The 21,378-nt window shown below is 36.5% G+C and overlaps 1 protein-coding gene across 1 annotated transcript in view; it reads left to right on the top strand.

The window, feature by feature from the left end:
• Nucleotides 1–607: 607 nt before the first annotated feature.
• The window catches only part of LOC113240308 (sodium/calcium exchanger 1-like), a gene marked incomplete at its 5' end in the record, with an annotated part of 30,956 nt that continues 10,185 nt past the window's right edge, over nt 608–21,378 (top strand). Inside the window, 2 exons of the mRNA XM_026477580.1 lie at nt 608–763; nt 19,510–19,658. Of these exons, the coding sequence (XP_026333365.1) occupies nt 608–763; nt 19,510–19,658 (305 nt within the window). The remainder of the gene's footprint in view (nt 764–19,509; nt 19,659–21,378) is intronic.

The raw sequence follows: 21,378 nt of genomic DNA on the forward strand, positions 1-21,378 counted from the left end.
AAGTTGTTTTTTTTTATAAAAAGTTATTATTATTAGGTATGTATTTGGTTGTGAAACGTTGACCCTAACTCTACATTGGGGAGGTGCAGGGAGGTGTAATAAAGCGCTCTCATTTGGTGCTACATTGATGTAATTATAATTTTGGCACAATTGAATTAAATATGTTTAACACAATGTGTTAAGATACTTTGTTAAATTTTGCCAAAATTACAATTACGTCAATGCAGCACTAAATTAGAGACAAGTTAGGAAGGTTTAACATTGCAATATGTAACTCGCCCTGAAATGGGGTAAAAACATTAAAACAACGACGTCCAATAAAAACAAAATTACAGTATCTTCGAAACAAATTCCTCTAAGTTGTAAAATTCATTATCCAATAAAAAACTTTCAGTCGGGTATAAAAGACTTAAATTGCTTTTTTAATCCGTTTAAGTATCTATGGTGTTTTTAATTTGTATGTAAATGTATAGATACAAAAACTTTTGAAGTTGATACCCAAGTAAAACTCCTTTTATTAGATAAGGAAGTTTCAATTTTACAAAGCCTTTAAATTTTTGAAATAATTGTAATTTAATTTATTATGAAACGTGGTTGTATAACGTAGGCTTCCCACGGCCCGTGGCTCCACGGACCGCGCCGCACGAGCTGACGCCAATGCGCCGTGGGAAGAGTAGGTACCTCCCGTGCCAACGTGGGCCTGTGGTGCGCTCGCCTGTACAAACCGGCGCGGGGCGCGACGTGGCCCGTGATATCACAGGCCGTAAGAAGCCTTTATAAAACGTTTCGTGTTTGTATCCAATTATCACAACATTTTATAATTCTACCTTTCCGCTTCGTTTACAGACTTCGTTATTCACTTGAAATAAGTTTGCCGTCTATACATTATTATGATGATCCATTAATGACGGTCTGGCTACGCAGTTAGACGATATACTGAGGCGAAAAGATAGATAATCCTGCCGAGTTGTCTGCAAAATTGTGACGAATGAATAATAAAAAACACAAATTATTTAGTAGTAATGATAGTGGGGCGAGACTGCTTGCAAAGCCTGTGGTCGTAAGTTCACATCCCGGTTAAATAGTTTTGCTCTTTTTTTCTTTAATTTTGTGTAGAAATTTGTTTAAGCACCTATATGGTTTATCCATTCTTTTGTTACAAAAAGTTTTTATTTTTTATTTTATATATTTAAGCCCTTTTAACCTATCGACTCTGAACTGGCAACCGGTACTATCTCAATTTTGACAACTTTACACGATGAAGAAAAAAATGTTTGCAACATTTATGTATAGCATCTGATTTATTAAATAAAAATACGTAGCGTACGTGTAATAAAAATGTATAAAACAATTTTTTTCTTCATCGTGTAATGTTGTCAAAATGGAGATACGTGAGGCGCACTATAAGTTTCCGGAATGAATGAGAAAAAAATACTATAAATTTAAATTATTAATACAAAGATATTCAATAAAAATTTAATTAATACAGTGAATAGCGACATCTCTCGTCAGAACTGGTAGCTGTAAAGGTACTAACTGGGTGATAAATCTTTCATAGATTTCTCATAGATGGCGCTACGACCAAAAAGTCGTTGAAAAACCAAATACAAAGACACGACGCAAGCACATAGAAAAATTCGTGAGGTCCGTTGGTTCGTTCCGTGGCTTAGTTGGTATAGCGTCTGGCACGGTATGCAAGCAGACGTCGGTTCGAATCTGACCGGATCGAAGGAATTTTTTCTGAGCGTTCGATCTTTGTATTAATAATTATAACAAACTAGTGGAGTAATTTCACAAAAAATAATTGAATATAAATTCAATAAAAATTTAATAAATAAAAGCTTGTTAAAAATATCGTATAAATGTATGGACGAAAATATTACAGACGGGACAAGGGTACGCATGTGTACACGCAACTTTTTCCAGAGCACTAAATTGCAAATGAATAATCGTAAAATATTTGGCACTGAATAAAACCTGATAGTTTATTTAAAAAAAAACAACAACTTACTGTTATGAAATAAAAATACAGATGCTACAATGTTTCCTCAGACACAAAAATCTATGGATGTTAACAACAAAAACAGGTTTTTGCTTAAAAAAGGTTAACTAGTGGCCACCACATGGACGCGCATGCGCTAAATCGGAACTAATTAGTCACTCAAGTGCCTTGATTTAACCCAAACAAACAGCCTACCCCTCTTCCTCTGTTCCGGAGATATAGCGCTCATGCGCACACTTACCCACTGCGCTCGGTTACCCCGCATGACTCTATAACAAAATTCATCGACATTGGTTAAGCTGGCTTAGGCGTGAAAACGTAACAGACAAACAGAACTACTTTCGCATTTCATAGTATTGTATATTTTCTATAAAAACAATTTATTATTTTACTGCACAATATTATTGCTCTTATAATTTCCATTAGAATGACTAAGTATATAAACAGAAAATATTTAGCAATTCAAAATTTTCAAGCGTTGTAATCAGTACAAATAAGACGAAGCCAGTAGAAAGGTGTCAGGCAAAGAATGAAGACATAAAGGTGGACGGAAATTCAGAAATTTGTTATTCAAAACTTTCAATGAATAATGTAAATATTCCTTGTAAAAGAAAACATTATTTCGTGAATTAATTTGCTTATGTTTTTTTTGTTATTGTTTGCTGTATCATTATGTGGATTGTTCTGGAAACTATTATGTTAACAAACTCTGGCGTGGTATAATTTGTGAATGTTATATCACCATGTTGGGATTTTGTGAAGATATATTTGTTTTAACCCGAACTTAGTTTAGTACTTTAGCAGCAGTAGGCTCCTTGTGAGTTCATACAGGGAATTACTGCCACCTTACCTATTTCTGCCAAGCAGTAATGTCGGCATTACTGTGTTCCGGTTTTGAATGACAAGGGTGCTATATATGAATTACAGGCACATGGGACTTGTCAACTTGTGTCTCAGTGTGACGGGCGCAGTGGCAGTGCCCTTCAGATCTTTGCGATTTAAAGCTCTTAGTGGCACTGCAACTGTTATGGACAGGCGTGTAGCTTACCATCAGGCGCATGACTTGTTCATCCCGTCACTTGATATTATAAAAAAACCTGGTAAAAGAATCGTTATTCATAAATCAACAGCATAATACTGTAATATTTTGGTCAGCCGCCGGTAGCTGTAAAGATACCTGGCTGAGTGAAGTAAAACTTTCATAGATTTGTCACAGATGGCGCTACGGTAAAAAAGTCGTTAAAAACAAAATAAGGCTTGCAACAAGCACATAGAAAAAAAATTGTAAGGCCTTCTGGTTCGTTCAGGTATAATAGCCTCGTCGGCATGGCCGGACGCAGCAGAAAGTTCGATCCTGTAGGTGCTGTGCCACACAGGTTAAGGCTCGTTGACTTCTTCCTCCTCTTCTCCAACTTTGTGAAATCTCTTCGCCCCAGTCCGTCTGCCTCTGTGGTTTAGCAACTTCCGAGACAGGCAAACGGGGGTACTTATTCCCCTAATAGATATAGCCTAAATCTTTTCGTTAGAGGATTCCCGTAAGAAGACTTTTATATCCCAGGTGTTAAAGCAAATTTTTACGTTAAAATAAGCGTACAGAATTTTCTTATTCTGTAAACACGTTAGCATTTTCAAACTGTTGAACAGTAACTCCTTAGAAAATAGTCGCCATGCAGTAATGAGAGCGTTACGACATTCGGTTTTGCAGGGTAAGCAGATGAAACTACAGTTGTGACAATGCGACCTCTAACATCGCCATCCCACCTTTTTACCACCCTTCTCTCTGGTGCCTGGCCACCTACTTTGAAATTTTAAATCGTTCATAAATTCCTTTTTCTTTTTCGTCACTTAAACTTCTTCTTTGCATCACCACTCTCCATTAAATTTCCGAAGCTACCACACGTGCTTGACGTGACATAAAACTCCGATAAAAATCATGTAACTTAACTGCGTATAAATAATAATAATAAAATTTATTTATTGAGACAACTGAGATCCAATCAAATGTTAGTAGGTACAGACTTAAAACTATATTAGTATTTATATTTTACAAGGGACTTTGTATTATTTATTAAGTGTCGCATAATTGGGCACTCATTCCTGTCAGCAACTGTCGTCAGGAGGCTATTGGGGCTGTCACGTATTCTCTTCAGTAGCGACGCCGACTTTTTACGTACAACAGCCGTGAAACTATCAGTGAACATGACTGAGGCACTGCAGAAACGTGACAGCCCCAACAGCGTCCTGAAGGCGTTGTTATGTTGCACGCACAGAGCATTCCGAAAGCAATGAGTGTAGCTCTTCCACAGAGCGCTAGCGTACATTGGTGTGCAGTAAGCTTTAAACAATGTTATCTTAACTGCAGCCCTACATCTGGCGAATCTGCAGGCAAGCATGTTTGCTCTCACCAATAGTGCTGTCCGATCGCGCTGTATATACAGGTCATCCTTGAGATCGTCGGTAACATAATGTCCCAAGTATTTAAAGTGGCTAACCCTTTTTAATGGAGAACCATTAAGTAGTACAGGAAGTGCCCTACGTGTGCACTCTTCCTATCGGCGGCTTCAAAGATCATAAACTCTGACTTTTTAACATTATATAATATGTCATGGGATGTTGCATATGACTCACATACTTCAATTAGTTTTCTCAATAAAGCGTAGTATTTGTAGAAATTACTGACCTCTTTGGGCTGAGTTCCTTTTTACCATAACCTGTTTTTTACATCATAGTTTTGTTACAACCTTTACTTTACCTGTTCTTCACCCTTCCTGTACTTATTATTTATTTCTACAATAAAATTCATGTGGACCGTGCCTTGTATCTAATCACGCGAGGCCCGCGTGACACAGTCACGTAGCACTCGTCAACATCATGTCTCGGGATGACACGTGCAGCAGCAGTGCCCGTCTTATTTTTGCGACTAAAGCTCTGAATGACACTGCAACTGTTAATGATTAGTCGTGCCGTTTATCACCATGTCTACGACATGTTCGACCCGTTACTTTTAGGGCTAACCCGACAGGACGCGATTTGCGCGAGAGCGACGTAAAGCGCGAGATAATCTATGCGAGAATAGGAGTGTCTCGCGCTTTATGTCGCTCTTGCACAAGTCGCATCAGTCGTGGCAGCCCTACTGGTATAAAAAAAAAAACAATTTATCGCGCAAATTCATGATTATAAGTACAACCCAATAAGTTTTCTAGACAGCAGTATATTGCAGAGAGCAGCACCCTTAGCAGATACAAGAAAAAGTTTGATACAGAAATAATTTTATGGTTTCGTTCAACATTGTAAACTTATTGAAAAGGTGCAGAAAAGCTTTTGAAAGTCCATAAAGCTTAGAGCTTTTATCACCAATAAAATTAGACCAAAGTTTCGTAAAAAGAACTTTCTAGATCGAAATTTTATTAATTTTCTGGTCACGTCCCGCAAACTTTGTACCAGTGTTCTGGAAACTTTTATCTAAGTAAATAAAAGAAAAACGTGATATTTTCCTTCTTGGTTTTAGCTTCCGTTTCATTTTAGAATTTTATTTTATATAGTATCGTCAACTCTGGCTTCGTAAACTTTTTAAATAATACTTAGGCAGCGTTTTTTTCTACCTTTTCGACCGTTATTCGGATTGACTCTGCTTGTTTTTTTGGAACTGGCGTCGTATTATTAATAGTATGATAATTTTATCATCATATTAAGTGTAACGTTAACCTGTGATTGCGTTACCGCTGGCTGTACATACCCGTCTGTTTATTGTACAGACAACTTTTCGTTTTTTTAAAATACGATATAGTTGCAACGGGTGTGTAATGTAAATGTATCATAATATTAATATTTTTAATCTAACGCTCATTTAATAATAACATAATCTTTTTTCCTACGTGATAAAAATTCTTGTCATGCAACAATTTACTTCAGGAATAATATTGTTTGATCCTGAACTGCTCGTAACCATTGATTGTAATCTGCTTGTGTCAGTTTGAATACGTGCTTAGATTTAAGAAAACAGTATATTGATTTTATTGGATATCAATTTTAACACAGTGATATTTATACATTTTTACGAAATAACTCCACTGGTTTGTCATAATTAAAGCAAAGATCTGATACAAAGAAAAATTCCTACAGCCTGACCGGACTCAAACTATAGGTAGGGCTAGCACGACAGGGCGCGACTTGCGTGAGAGCGACATAACCGCTCACGCGATACATGCAGCCGTAGACGGATACCACACCTAGAGGTGCCGGTGATGATTTTATACCGATTTATCGGATATCGAAGTCATAACAGGTAAAAGAACTAATATTGATTGCTATTTCGGTAGCTACTCTAGCAAACCATAAAGTTGTTAATGCCTGAGTCTGTCATTTAAAAAAAATAAACAACTTCAAAAATACGTCACGACAATCGTGTGTGTTATTGTTTGGGCTGGTGATTTCGGTGTTTATTTATTGAAAACATACCGCAAGTAGCGTTTTTTAAGTTTACCCTGAAAATAAATGTTTATAAACTATACTTTAAGGAGTAATTTCATGGTAAACGTTAGAACCACTCAAACGGAATATTATCATAATTATCCAAGTACACCAAACATTTCATTAGTGCTTTTTAAGTGCAGGATTTGCGGTGTATTACTGCATTTTATTTGAGATGTTTTTGTTGATAGTACGGAGGGTATTTAATTAGCAATGCAAAAAAATAATTTTTATTTATAAAAACTTGTATTTCAACTTACACGTTTTCTATTTTGCGAAACCAAATAGCTGCCATTTTGCGGTAGGAGGAGCGCATCGCGTGAGCGGATAAAGGCCGAAATCTCTATGCGAGAATAACCCGAGGGCCACGAGCCGCGACGTTCCTAGCGAATTCGCTTGGCGCTACAAGCGTCAGCGTCGAGCGTCAAAAACAAATATATGATTTTATTTGTAAAAGGCCACAAACTATCGCTGCAACTTGCAGCGAAATTCGCTACGAGCGAATTTGCACGAGCGTTACGCGCGTTCGCGGGCGGCCAGAAGAATTGTATGAGAAAGCTCCATAGTGTGCACGAAACAGTCGCTCCACGCGCCCCGACAGAAGTGGTCACTCCGCGTGTCAGCGTCTAAAACATTATTTTGTTTTTATTGCTCATCGCTATATCGAAATATGAATACAGAAGAGTTTATAACGGCAGTACAAGATCGGCCTGCGTTCTGGATGAGTTCACATCCACAACATAAGATCAGGACTTTCGTATAACAGTTGTGGGAAGAAATTAAAATTCTTTAGAATCTTAAATTTTTATTGAATTGATATTCAATATTTTTTTGTGAAATTACTCCACTGGTTTGTTGAAAACATTAATACAAAGATGTAGAAATAGAAATACACATAGAAAAATTCGTTGGGTCCGTTGGTTCGTTCCGTAGCTTAGTTGGTATAGCGTCTGGCACGGTATGCAAGAAGACGTCGGTTCGAATCCGACCGGATCGAAGGAATACTTTCTGAGTGTTCGATCTTTAGAATCTTCTTTAGAATCCCCACAAAATCCCCAATCGAGTTGAAATTCGTTGCAATTCCCCGCAATTTGGCTCTCACGCTAGTCGCGCCCTACTGTTTCCACGCCAGCCAGTAGGCCTAGCACAATAGGGTGCGACTTGCGTGAGAGCGACATAAAGCCCAAGATCTCTATGCGAGAATAACAGTATCTATTCATTTATTTATTAAGTACTACCATATCATATAGGTATTAGAGCATTTAAACATTCAACATAGATACAGTATTACATCTAATATATAATGACAATTAAGTTGTATATAGCATTTATTATTAAAAGGGTTGATAAAATAAGCTTAAATTACAACAAAGTACACAATTTTTTTTTAATATATTAAGTACTTACTATTTGGGTTTGAGTTTGAACAAATATTTCTCGTGTCGTAGGACACGTTTAGAAGGCCATGATTGGTCTTACAAGGGGGTGTATAAAAAATTCTACCTATCTCGCGCTTTAAGTTGCTCTCGCGCTAGTCGCGCCCTATCGTGCTGGCCTTACAGAGCGATGTCAACACGTTGAGTCAGCAGATCTTTCGAATTCCTCTGTGTTTGTTATAGATTTTGTGTTGAGATTTTTCGGTTTTTTTAACGCCGGAACAGACACTTTGTGACAGAGTTATGAAGCTTCTCACTCACACAGTACCTTTGCCACTATCAAAATCAATCGTGAGATGTATGTCGTTGTATTAATTGTAATATTGTTTTTTATTATGAAAAAATATGGTTTGGCGTGGTCAACGGTTCGAGTCCTGTCAGATTCGTCTGGATTCGAACCAGCACCTGTTTTCCAGATCTAACCTAATCGCTCTGCCAACTGACCTACGGAACGAATCAGCATACCTCACGACTTTCTCCATGTGCTTGTTGCTAATCTTTGTTGATTACATCTACCAGGGGTTGACAAAAGATGTCGCTTTATTAATTGCAATATTTGTTTTATTGTATATCATGACATTTTTAACCGATTTCACAAAAAGGAGGGGTTCTCAATTCGACCGTAAATTTTTTTGTATGTATGTTACGCGATAACTCCGGCCTGCATTTGCGAACTGATTTTGATGATTATTTTTTTGTTGGAAAGGGGGTACCTCAGTATTGCTCTCATATACATTTAAAGAAAATATTCCACCACAATTTAATCCGGTTTCGCGCATTTTCCCGTAACCGATTTCAATAAAACTTAGCTATGTAATTCCACGAACTTTTGAGGTCGGTTTTTTAAAAATTTTTGTGAAAATATTCCGCTAGTTTGATATTATTGTTGATACAAAGATCAAACAAATACACAGAAAAAAATACATTAATAATATTAAAACAATCTATGTATATTAGACTACTGTATATATTACCTACTACGTAATTCTTATGGCTTTTATCTACTATACATATATCTCTTTTTCTATCTTTATTAGTTTTTTCTCTTTTTTTCTTTCTATAATTCATGGAGTGTATATATAATCTGTCTTTCATATTATGTATTTGTATGATGTGCTTTTTAACTATGTATTTAATATTTAACTTTTCATTTTTTTCCACTGTCCACTTTCTTCTACTTGGGTCATGGCGGATGCAACTCTATTCGACAAGTAAGAAATTATATATATTTATTATGTACATATGTTTTTGTTATATTGTTTGTGTGTTATGGTATAATGTGTAGTTTATTATAGTGTGATTCTTGAGTAGGTTCAGTATTCGTGTACTGTAACAAATTTTAAACTATAGTTTTGTTGTATTTTTGTTTGCGCTCGCTACGTAATTGGTTTCGTAACAAATAAAAAAAAGACATACATATCACCGTGCCAATCTCCTAATTTGGTAGGCAGATCTTAACAGAGGTTGTAACTGATCTCAGCTTGCTATCATCCTGTAGTGAATAGCGATTTGTATCTATTATATATTTTTATACAAAAATCTCCACTTTTATGTTTCCGTGAGGAAAATTTACGACAATTTGAAAACCTTTTGCTTCTTCAAAAGTTTTCACAATTTAATATATGAGGTGTCGATTTAATTGCGTTAAACTCTATAATACAAACGACTTTGTCTGGTTTTGGTGGACAAATGGTCTCCAACATGAAAACTTGGAGAAGGTGCGGGAGGTAGTACAGCGACTCCAATGTTTCCAAAAAAGAGCTGACCAGTTCGTCCATGTTGTCATAATTTAACTTATAGAAATATAAATAATCTCCATAATGCATACTGTAAAAATGATTTTCATGCATCGTCTTGCGTCACCAAATTTCAAAGTTCCCACTGCTCTTTGACTGTAATGTTTGCACCTTCATTTATGTATACATATGGCCTAATAGTGATACCCGAAACAAAAAAAATAGTTTATCTTAAGGAATAATATAGACAATAAATAAAATGATACAAGAAATTTTTTCACGTAAACTATAAGAAATCAAAGAACGTAGTTGGGATTATTGAAGAAAACCCAAAATTTGTGTCTAATACGTAAATTTATTGTTCTCGTCGTGCAGATGAGATTTTTATTTGTCCTATTTTTGGAGCATCGTGTATTTTTCCTGTACCGCGTCTTTTACCAGCACTAATTAATCACGGAACGATCATGTTTTAAGTCCATAAAACTAACACAGCGTACTAAACAACTAAACAATTGTGTGTTTTAACCCGTTTTACTGACTAACGGAATTGTGTACACAAACGACAGCTGCAAGCAGGAGGCGATCAATAGAATTGGCTCGCTCACTTTCAACCAACAAAAGGCGCTTAGAAATGTCGAGCTATAGCCATATATTAAAAAAGAGCAATAAGTCAACAAAAATGTATTTATACGAATATTTTTTAATTTATTTGTTAAGTAAATTCAAATAAGAAAAGGTAATAAAAAATTGTTTTTTCCGCGTTCGCTTTTTCAAACAAACCAAAACGTTTCAAACAAACCAAAACGTTTCAAACAAACCAAAACGTTTCAAACAAACCAAAACGTTTTAAACAAACCAAAACGTTTCAAACAAACCAAAACGTTTCGAACTGACAGTCAGTCTTTAGTCAGAACTTGTACAGAGACCAAAACGTTTGTTTGGAAAAATAATTTTAAGCGATTGAAATGCTCATAGTGATGAAGGAACGGACTATGCTCATGACGATTCAATTTATTTATAAATTATTGGGCAATATACATATAATATGTGCCAATGGGGTCGAGCGCTTGACAAACTCTTAACTGAGGAGTGACTAGAAATATCGAAATATATAGAAAATGAAACTATTTTTCCGGATTTAAATCGCGTATATAACAACAAACCATCTTACCTGTTGCAATTAGGATGTTTTTTAATTTAAATGGCCTCTCGTAGCATCCGGTGTACATAACGGACTTCTTTTGCAAGATCCTGGGGTTTGTCAAACTTCATTGAATGTGTAGGTTTATTCATGACATGCTCGCAGACAGCAGACTTGTTTACGTGTTTGTTTGTTGTTTGTTTGTTTGAAAAAAACAAATATACGCGATTAAAAATTCGGAAAAATAGTTTCATTTCCTACGTGTAACAATCGCAAAACCCTGAGAACTCGATATCGAAATATAGTCAATTCATTTACAGGTCAATTAGTGGCTTCGAGGGCTATATAGGAAATGATATTTGTATTCAGCTATTGACAGCGGCGATGTCATCGGTATCACCAATGGTGTGCTGATAATTTGCGATATGAGGGCTAATTTATCTATATTTACTGTCAGTGCCGGTGCTAGCCCATAGAGACAGGGCTCCGTCACTCGCTCGAGTTCACGAGATAAATGCATATCCCTGCGCTCATACAAGTCTTTCATTTACATTACAATCCTTGTACAAACTCAGCATTCGGTTCCGCATGACTGCACACTAAATGATAAAAAGCATGATAAAAAGAAAATGTTACAAAATAAACTCAATGAAAAAATAGCCAACGCAAGCGCAGCTATTTTACACGATTTAACCTTCATTCGCGGAGTAGCAAGTCAATTTACTTCCATCTTTATTAACATGGACTTCCGCTAAGTAACGTCGAAATCCATTAATTACTTCGTATCGTAGTCGTCTTGCTGCTTATAGCTAGTGTAGTTCAATGAAAGCGCGTTAAACAATATCGCTTTAGGAATACCAGAGTCGGCAATTGCCACTGAATTACTGCGGACTGCGACACTTCACCCTTGTCGGCAACTGTAAAGTACATTTTCTGGATACCGCATCATTACAAGCTTTAACTGCTAAGGGTCTTACCAAAATGGTTAACGCAGAATTGGCACAATCTTTATGTGTGTATAATTATTGGTATGTAAAAGATGTAGAGCGGTTGTAGCCTAGAGGAAAAACGGTTGCTTATTAATTAACTACGGTTCAAATCCTTGTAGCGACATGTACAATAAGAGCACTTTTAATGCATGATCACATATGGCTTTACTTATTATGCCAAGGATACATCCCCGTTCTTCTAAGTTGTGATTATAGTGACCCTCTCTACCGACCTGTAAAGTATACGAGATGGGCAGTATAACCTGTGCAAGCAAGCCCGCACGTGGAACTTCTCAGACAGGTCCTTAACCTAGATTAGCCCTTTTGTACAGATTTCATCCGGTTCTCACAAGGCTAGTGTCGTGGGTGAGCTGCCCCATGAGCACGTACAGCGCCTATTTATACACCTCCATATTATCCAGATAGGTACCGGAGCTGTTGGCATGCTCACTTCCCGTTGTGTTGACTCTAAAGTCCATTACCAAGTATCCATTTCGGTGGTGGAGCTATCGTGGACACCCGCCGTACATTGGTCTTAAGTCTCCCTGGAGATCCTTATCTCTCGGGTCGGTAGATAGGGACATATTTACCAACGGTACAATTTTTGTTGCACCCCGGTTTTCGTTATTTCTCATCTGTCTATCAGTGTCGGTCAGTCCGACAGCCGGCCAGCTAAACATAACAGGCCGGCGTTAAAAAATAGATCAAAAGAAACTTTTACAAGATTTTAAAATATCAAATTGTTTCTTTTGCAAGAATACATTGGACATTAAAGGCAACGAGCAAAATCGAATAGATTCCAAAATCAGATAAGCAGTTCATTTTTAACTAAAGTTCGAATACTAAGTAGAGAAAGAATATGTTTGAACTCTCGAAGGCATAATTTGAGCTACATTGCATTTTCAGTATTAAATGTCCTAAGCTTGTAGCCTATTCCGGTCCCTGTTCGGACGCCAATGTAGCTAACTAACACAATACGCAATACTCGGCTTAAAAGGGCCTATTAAAATTTGTGAAATTTAACAAAATGAAGGTGATTTGTGGTTTACCACCAGATGCGCGAATTGTTAGTCCCATTATTTGGTATCAAAAAAAAAAAATTGTCAGCAGAGGTTACGAATTTCTCTATGTGCTTGCTGCAGATGTTTGTTTCTAGTTTTAACGGCTCTTATGAGAAAACTATGAAAGCTCAATTGGGAGAGCAATAGCCCACGTCCGTGCCCAGTTACGCGAAAGTATGTCCTGTCCGCCCAGTTTCTACGCTTTCACGTATATTAATGAATCTGAATTCTATTTACTAGGCAACAACATTTAAATTCCTCGGAATAATACAACCGCGCCATCGCCGCGCAGACCAAAGACAAGTCAGGCTCGACCGCGAGCCCGGGATGCTCATTCAAGTTAAAACGTAAAAGTTAAATAAATACAGCGTACTTTGCCATGACAGACGCACGCAGGCAGACGAAATTCGTGGCGAAAAAATGCGCCCTTAGGTGAAAATATCGCTTAAACGTGAAACATACAGAGAGCAGGCGCGAGACGTGCGCACGCGCCGGCGCTCGGTGTGTTGTCGGCCATATATACACGGAATTAGACCCGCCGCGGTCCCAACCCGACCCGCATCCGCTCTCTATGTGTTTTACGCTTTATTGTTGACGTTTATTAGATCTTTTTATTAATGTAAAATAGGTTTTTTTTTCTCAGAGGCCCGTGTTCCAAAGTTTATTGGTACAACGTAGGTATAACCGTTTATATAACATAATTATTTGAAACAGTAAAGTATAATGAAGCATTTTCATGACAATTACTCCGTGGAACTTAATTCTCTTCTGAATTGAAACACAAAACGTGAGTTTAATTAAATCTCCTTTTATTATCGTATTTCAACGCTTTTCTTGTAAACGTGAGAATAATTGTATGTTAAAATTTAGAATTTATTTCCTAAATTACTTAAGTTAGATTGCTTAACATTGAGCTTATATCGATTTACAAAGTGGAAGAAAATCTCCAAAGTTAAGTTCCCTAAGACGAAAGTTTATATCCGTTTGAAAGTAGGTTGTCAAACTCTAAAGCTGGATTGTTTATGATAAAAATTACATAAAAAGTAGGTAGCTGAGGGTTAGGTTGCTTGTAAAAAAAAATTATGTTCGTTTATGAAGGCATCGAGTTCCTGGCGTTGATTTTATGTCATCCGTGTATGTGTGCATGCGGCACATGTTTTTTAAAGTCGTGCGTAACTTTCACGTCTGACGGCCGAAATTTACGAATAGTGGAACAGTGAGAAAGGTTAAAAACTTATGCAACATGTTTTTATTGCTTTTAAAATGTGTGAAAATAAAATATTATTTTTTATTTAAACCACCATATTTAATAAGATAATCTCAAAAAACTGTTTCCTGTGGAAAGATTTTTTATACCATTGGCAATTTTTCGGGGATGAACAACCTTTGGCTGTCCCTATTGTTTATTTGATTTTATTAATTTGTATAAACACAAATACTTGTGAGCAGCAGTGGGAATAATTTATTGCTATAATATTATTAATTTAATACTTTATGAAATTAAATATTTTTTGATTAAGAATAATAAAATTAAAATAATAAATTGGTTCATTACTAAATAGTGTTAATTGCAATTAACTAAAAAATGAAAAATCAGTTTTGATCGATAGGGATGGAGAACGGGTCAGGCGGGTTGCATCCCCGCCAGTGCGTCACCACGATCTTTTCCATTCGGTTTCTGGTGGCTGTCGTTATGGAATGTGTTCCTTGCTGTGTATGCGTCGTCGTGTTGTTGAGTTTTTGTTTTTGATTGTTAAGTTTTCGCTTTGTGTTATTTTTTTTGTTAAGTTTTAGTTTTACTCTGTTGTTATGTTTGTGTTTGTTTGCGTTCGTGTGAACACAACAATAATGGAGGCAGAAAAAAGACCACGCCTTGCAATGTCCATAACCGAGAATATTATGGTAATGAATGTCAAATGAAAAACAAGCATACATTTCAAACTTGGCCACAAAATGAATATAGGTCTTTGTGCGAGTGTGCCAATAAAATGGCTGAGATTTTGGGATAGCTGAAAGAACCGTTCGAAGAATACTAAGCCTGAGTAAAAACAAAAGTCAATGTTAACCACTGATATCGAAAACAAAACATAGTTTCTGTTCCTAATATAAAGAATATTGTAAGATGTTTCTTTTACGTATTTTTCTATGGGGCCATTCCCATTTCCTCGTAATTTTTGACTTGAAATATTTTATGACTCAAAATTATTCTATAAAGTTAAATTCTTCAACCCAAAAGGGTATTTTCCCATTATAATTATTCAGTCAGAATAGTGTGGAACCTGTTAATAAACGAACGTGAAAAAAAGTTTATGATCTATGAGATGTCACTTTGATAGTGACACTTGTTTGTTTAAATTTTTGGACTTTGACTCCATCTCAGAGTTTAGTACGGGCTGGCGATGCGCGTTGTGAATGATTTCTATATTCGACTCGTAATTACCAGTGATCGGAATAGGTAGACTATTTTTACCTAACGTTCGAGGAACAGAGCCAGAAAGCGGAGACTTCCTTACGACAACATGTCTTTGTCCCGGATTTCTTCGAGATTCGGGACATCATTTAAGTACATTAAAAAATCACTTTATCTGGGATAGGTAGACGAACTATATTTATCTAAACTTCACAACCACCAAATTACAAAATTCATGAAAAAAAATATAATTATTAAGACATATGTATATGCTTAGAATAATAACGCATAGAATGATAGTTTCATATCAAACTAACTGTCATAAGTGAGGCAAAAATCAACTTCATGTAGGCTAGTTTTAGTAGTAGGTTAATTTTTGGTTTTAGTGAATATTTATATAAAAATACAAGTTGAAACGCATTACTTTCTTGTGGAATGTGATGTTAGTATCTATTTTATGTTTGTCTGACGTATTTTTACACTCATTTACCGCACATTTCGTCATTTTTAGCTAAAATTCTTGAGCTGTTCGCGGTGCAAGTTGACCTTGAGTACTGAAGGCCCGCCCGTTCGTGTAGGCCCGTTGGGAGCGCTTCAATTTGCCTCACTTAGCGTGTGCGGACTAGTTTTCTATGCGTTATTATTCTAAGTATATATGTATGCCAAACGATAGTATTTATCATAAAACTGTCGGTTGAATCGAAACTTTGTATACATCTATTGCGTGTAACTTTTTTTTTGGAAAGTGCCCTTGATTTGTAAGAAAACAAGTTTTAATATTTTGAACATGGCATATAAATATACTTAAAGCTGGTAAAAACAACAACTTTTTATTCTATACAAATTCAAAATATAAGATATGCATCAGAGAAGGAATTTTGACCTTTATGGGAGTTACGTTGCGGAGATTAGCATAACCATAGCGTAACCATGGTAACCATCATTATAGATCAAACGACAAAAAGATTTTACTCCAAGTTCGCTAATGACATTTGCCTCTTGCCTTTTCTGATCAATAATTTAATTAAAAACCAAGTGAAAAAAGCGCGCGCGGAAATTGCTTGCGATTTTCGATTTGTTTTTCTTTTACCGGTCTGTGGCACTCCTCTTAAAAGAGTCACTGAATTTAAGAACACCTAAGTCACTGAGTCATTTAAAGATGATCTAAAGATAAACAGAGACCGAAGGGCGCTGGCAACGAGGGGCAACATAATAATGACCCGTAAGTTTGCGAGGTGTACTGATAACGATAAGATTGTGATATTTAAATGATACTGTCAGCCCTTCTACACATGCAGCCTATGGGCCAACGACACCCATAAAGCTTTCGGCGCCCTACAAGGTCAGGATGTTGTTGAAGCTGCCACGCTTCTCCAGTGAATAGGGAATGTTTTACTAAATCTCATGGCACAGAATGGCTTCCTTGAAGCGTAGAATTCCCGGCAGCGGTAACAGCCTATTGAGTGTTATTCCATTCAGATTCCAGGGCTTGTTTCACGAGCAATTGGATTCGAATGCATATCAATGAGAGAAAGAAGAGTAATTATTTGTGTTACTAAACTATTTTTAAGTATTCTGTTACTAACCCTTATGGATGAATGTTCAAAATAAAAGAATTTTGAATTTGAATTTATCAATTCGAAATGTCGTCGCATTAAAAGAAACTGGGAAAATGAACTGAGTTCAACATAATATTAATATTGTTACCTATTTTACCAAAATCAAAAAACCACACACGTACCGAAGTTCATCTTACTGTTCACAAAACTTCTACCACGCTTCAACAGGAAGCGAGTCTAAAGGGAATAAGATAAAAAACAGTGTGAGGATTGCCAGTCTGCTGACAAGGCCAATTTATTTGTGTTACGAACGGTTTCCCTCGGGCATTATTTCGAGCATTACCTAGACAGAGGTGGGACGTGGTATAAATATAGATTTATTACGAAGACAACATTTGAAACCGGCTGGTAAATGACAAGAGAAATTAATTTAATTGCCTTGACGACCTCGGTAGCCTAGTCAGATTTACATTGATTAAAGAGATCATGATTTCGATTCCTGGTAGGATCTGAGTATCGTATCGTATCCTTCTACTTAAGTTGTGTTTGTATTATCTGTAAAAGAAAGCCAGCACAGGAACCTTATTCAGTCAGGTCTTGACCCTATCAGTTCGTTTACACAGGCTTCATTCGATACTCAAAAGGCTAGTAGTGCCTTGACTGAGCGTTCTGGTAGTACCATATTTTTAATATCTTGGTATTCCAAGGATGGGACGAGTAAGTCGTGTCTGGTGGCAAGTAACACGTCTGTCCATAACAGTTGCAGTCCAACTCAGAGGTTTAAATCACAAAGATCTGGGAGGCACTACCACTGTGCCCATCACACTGAAATACATCTACTGCTGGGCGTAGGCTTGCCCCAAAGATCGCCACAGTGATTCACGGGATTCCCGCAACCTTATTTATTTATTTATTTATTCAATAGTTTATTGTACAGGAAAAATACAACAAGTCACAAAGAATACAAGCGAAATTAAAAACAAAAGGTTCTGCTTAACCTTCAGTCGTCGTCGGCAATTTTTTAATGACGGGACGAACAAGTCGTGTACCTGGTGTTAAGCGACACGCCTGTCCATAGCAGTTGTAGTGCCACTCAGAGCTTTAAATCACAAATATCTAAACGATATTGACACTGCGCCAGTCACCCTGAGACGTAAGTTGCCAAATCCCGTGTAATATCATCAGCACCCTTAAAAACCGGAACGCAGTAATATTCACATTACTGCTTGGCGGCAGAAATAGGTAAAGTGGCAGTACTTCCCTGGACAAACTCTTTCGCAAGAAGCTCTACTGTTAATACCAATTTGGGAAATGAGATTTTCTAAATTGATTCTGGTCTTAAATGTTCTGGGTAGTGGATTCCGTCGATTTCATACTTAAAGTACAGGAAATTCTCTACCTTACCAAGTAATTGCTACATTTACCCATTTACTCACTTACTCCGATGGCCTGAAGTGGGCCTCGGCCTCCGACACGAGTTGGCGTCAAGTCGTCCTTTCTTATACGATCTCCCAGTTCTCCGTTTGCAGGGCGCGGAGGTATTTTTCCACTTCGTCCTTCCGTAGGTATTTGAGCCGACCAACCAGCGCCAACAGAGTCTTGCGGACTTGATTTCTCCGATGATTATGGGGTCAGACACGATGTCTCTAACATCTAGTTTTTTCGGATCCTCCAGCTACTAATCTTCTTCCCTCTGCGTCGGTCCGAGAATCTTCCAGAAGATTTCCCTTTCGACACAGTTGTCTAGCATATTATTTTTATTATTATTATGTTTTATGTGTTTAACTCCTGCGATTAGTCGTCATGCGTAATGAAGGAACGAGACGATTCTCGTGACGATGCTGTGTGTAGGTACAATAATTTTATTTACAATTGTTAAGCAATATAAACACTGTCGATGAAGTTAACTCAGGACTTTCTTATTCCATAAAGTACGGAGCGTATAAGTTTTAATTGGGCTAGTTACTTATTGTTTGATGTTTCTTTCCAGTTGAAATATAAACTACATATCGAGTTACAACAACAATAATACAAAGATAAATTTCTTACAAAAAAATGTCTTGGAACTTACAATACTCGAACCTGCGTCTGTGCCAAACAAGTGCCACCACCAGACTAGTGGAGTAATTTCACAAAAATGTAAAATTAATATCATTGTACCAGCTGAGTGAGAAGCTTCTTAGATCTCATATAGATGTCGCTTAAGGCGATAAAAGCCGAACAAACCCAATACGAAGTATCTGTAAGAAACATTTAAAGAAATTCATAAGGACAGTTGACTATAGCTCAATTGGTAGATCGGTGGCCCCGGTTTGGCACGGACACAAATGTTCGAGTCCTGTCAGATAAAAATCAATATTACATAATAATATATAGAGTTCTTAGATTTTCACGATTAGTACACATTGGAAATAAAACTGTTTTCTGTCAGGCCAATCTGCCGTGACGCTGTAAACAGCCCGAAACGTTGATTTGTTTGAAAAAACAAATGTACTCGATTTAGATCCGAAAAACTAGTTTCATTTCGTATAAAAACTGCGGCAAATTAGAAAGAACACAAATTTATAATTTCGTAGTATATGGTTGTATGATAGAAAGTTGCTATTCCATTAGTAGTTTCCCTATCGTACAAAACTTCATTCTGTAATATTTTTTGCAGAAAAAAAAGATTTTTTTACGTATATAAACACATTTTTTATCTCCAGATGATGACAACCCTATCGTGACGGGCAACGAAGTGACCCACCTGGCAACTCTGCCGGAGGAGGAAGCGGTAGTCGCCATGATGGGTCTGCCGCGGGCCGGCGACATCACCAGAGCCCAACTTAGGATCAAGGAGAGTAAAGAATTCAAGGTATGTTTAATATGCTGTGGGCTTTATAAAGGGGAACTCAGTAGGAACGTGTTCTTTGAAACAGGTCACTAAACTTGTTGGCGACCAGCTGTGGCGCAGCCTCCTTCGTTTTTGTACTTCTTTTTTAAAATTTACATTCGATTTATAACATACTTTTTGACTGTTTTTGTTTAGCAATTTGTTGGCAGTTGCTTCCGCTGCGCTGACATGTTTGGTTTCATATTCAATTTTTCAAATTAAACGTGTTTTAATCTGCATATAAAGTGTTTCCATCATAGTGCATACATTTATACAGTCCACTCGCCAATGAAACTGTTTTTTTTTTATTTTAAATTCTATTGCACACAAAATAGAACAAATAGTGGACTTACACACTTATTTTCCGTTACACATTCTTTGCCAGTCAACTGGAGAGCTAGGTCTCACAGGCGTTGCACGATATGTTGCAACAAGAGTTTAGATTCCACACAAATATGATTCAAAGTGTATTCCATAGCATTTAAGTTTATTTGAAAAGAGCAATCCCTAGAGTTTCTTGCTCGTTCTTCTCAGGGAGGCCAGCGTAGAGAAACGGGCAGTAGTTTAAAAGTAGCTTAAAAAATGACGTTTTCAAGTGTAAGAATTTTACTAATGGAATAAATGATTATTTGACGGTGACAATTGAAAATATCGCACTGCTATTACAATAGTGTTGCAACTCAAAATATGTGAAATTCAAGATTCTATCATTACTGAGCGTAAAATTCGAATCTCTACAAGTCAATAAAACCATCGTTAGAATATTGTAAGAAGCAATTTAAATATATCTACTTAACTCAAAATGAGACACATTTTATGTGAGCTACTTCTGGGCAAAACAGGCCTTATTAAATATGAAATTATTGTTGTCCTTTTATTCTTAAATATATTTACAAGTAGAAAATTGTTTACCATGTCTATAGTAAACTATAACCTTATATACATTTTAATGATCTTTCACGGGAAGTACGTAATTATTTTTTCATAGATTCTCAGAAAATACACTTTTTGAGTTAATAGACTATTCTGTTACACAATAGACTATTCTGTAACAGTGCGATATATTTATAGGATCTAATTATGTATTATGTTATTTATATTGGGATTTTATTCTTACAAATACAAAATTTCTAGGTAAGTTTGTGTTTTTTCCTACCATGAAAATTTTTAAGAATCGTGTTTTCACATGGTATACTAATCCGTGTGTATCTTCAATTTTATTATATATTTTTTCCAAAGCAATTGATTCAACAATTTCACTGTTATACAGAATCAATCCAAGTCATTTGATGTACTCTAAGAGCTTCTGCCCTTAAGGGCAGAACTAGAAAATACTTTGCCTGAAAATTAAAAACGATTACAACTTTTTAGAAAATAATGCAAAATATTTAGCAATCTACTATATGATCGTGATTTGGATGAGTGAGCTAGACCAGACTTAATGTACTAACAAAGTTTGGTAAACAAACTCAATGTACAAGAAGTATAAAGAAAACCGCAGAAAAACAACGGACAATAACAAACATATGTAACGAAAGCGTAAAATAAATGTTGGATAGAAAGAGTAAACAGTTTAAACATTTTAAATGCAAAAATACACAACACGATTTGTGTTCCCACAAACACAACAGCTGCGGTTCGCTGTTTAAATCTCCCAGGCGCCCACTCACGAGACGGCATGGCAGAGAATTTTTAGATGACA

The sequence above is a fragment of the Hyposmocoma kahamanoa genome, unplaced genomic scaffold (genome assembly GCF_003589595.1).
Source record: "Hyposmocoma kahamanoa isolate Upper Pololo Valley unplaced genomic scaffold, ASM358959v1 129, whole genome shotgun sequence".
In the NCBI taxonomy this organism is placed as follows: Eukaryota; Metazoa; Arthropoda; class Insecta; order Lepidoptera; family Cosmopterigidae; genus Hyposmocoma; species Hyposmocoma kahamanoa.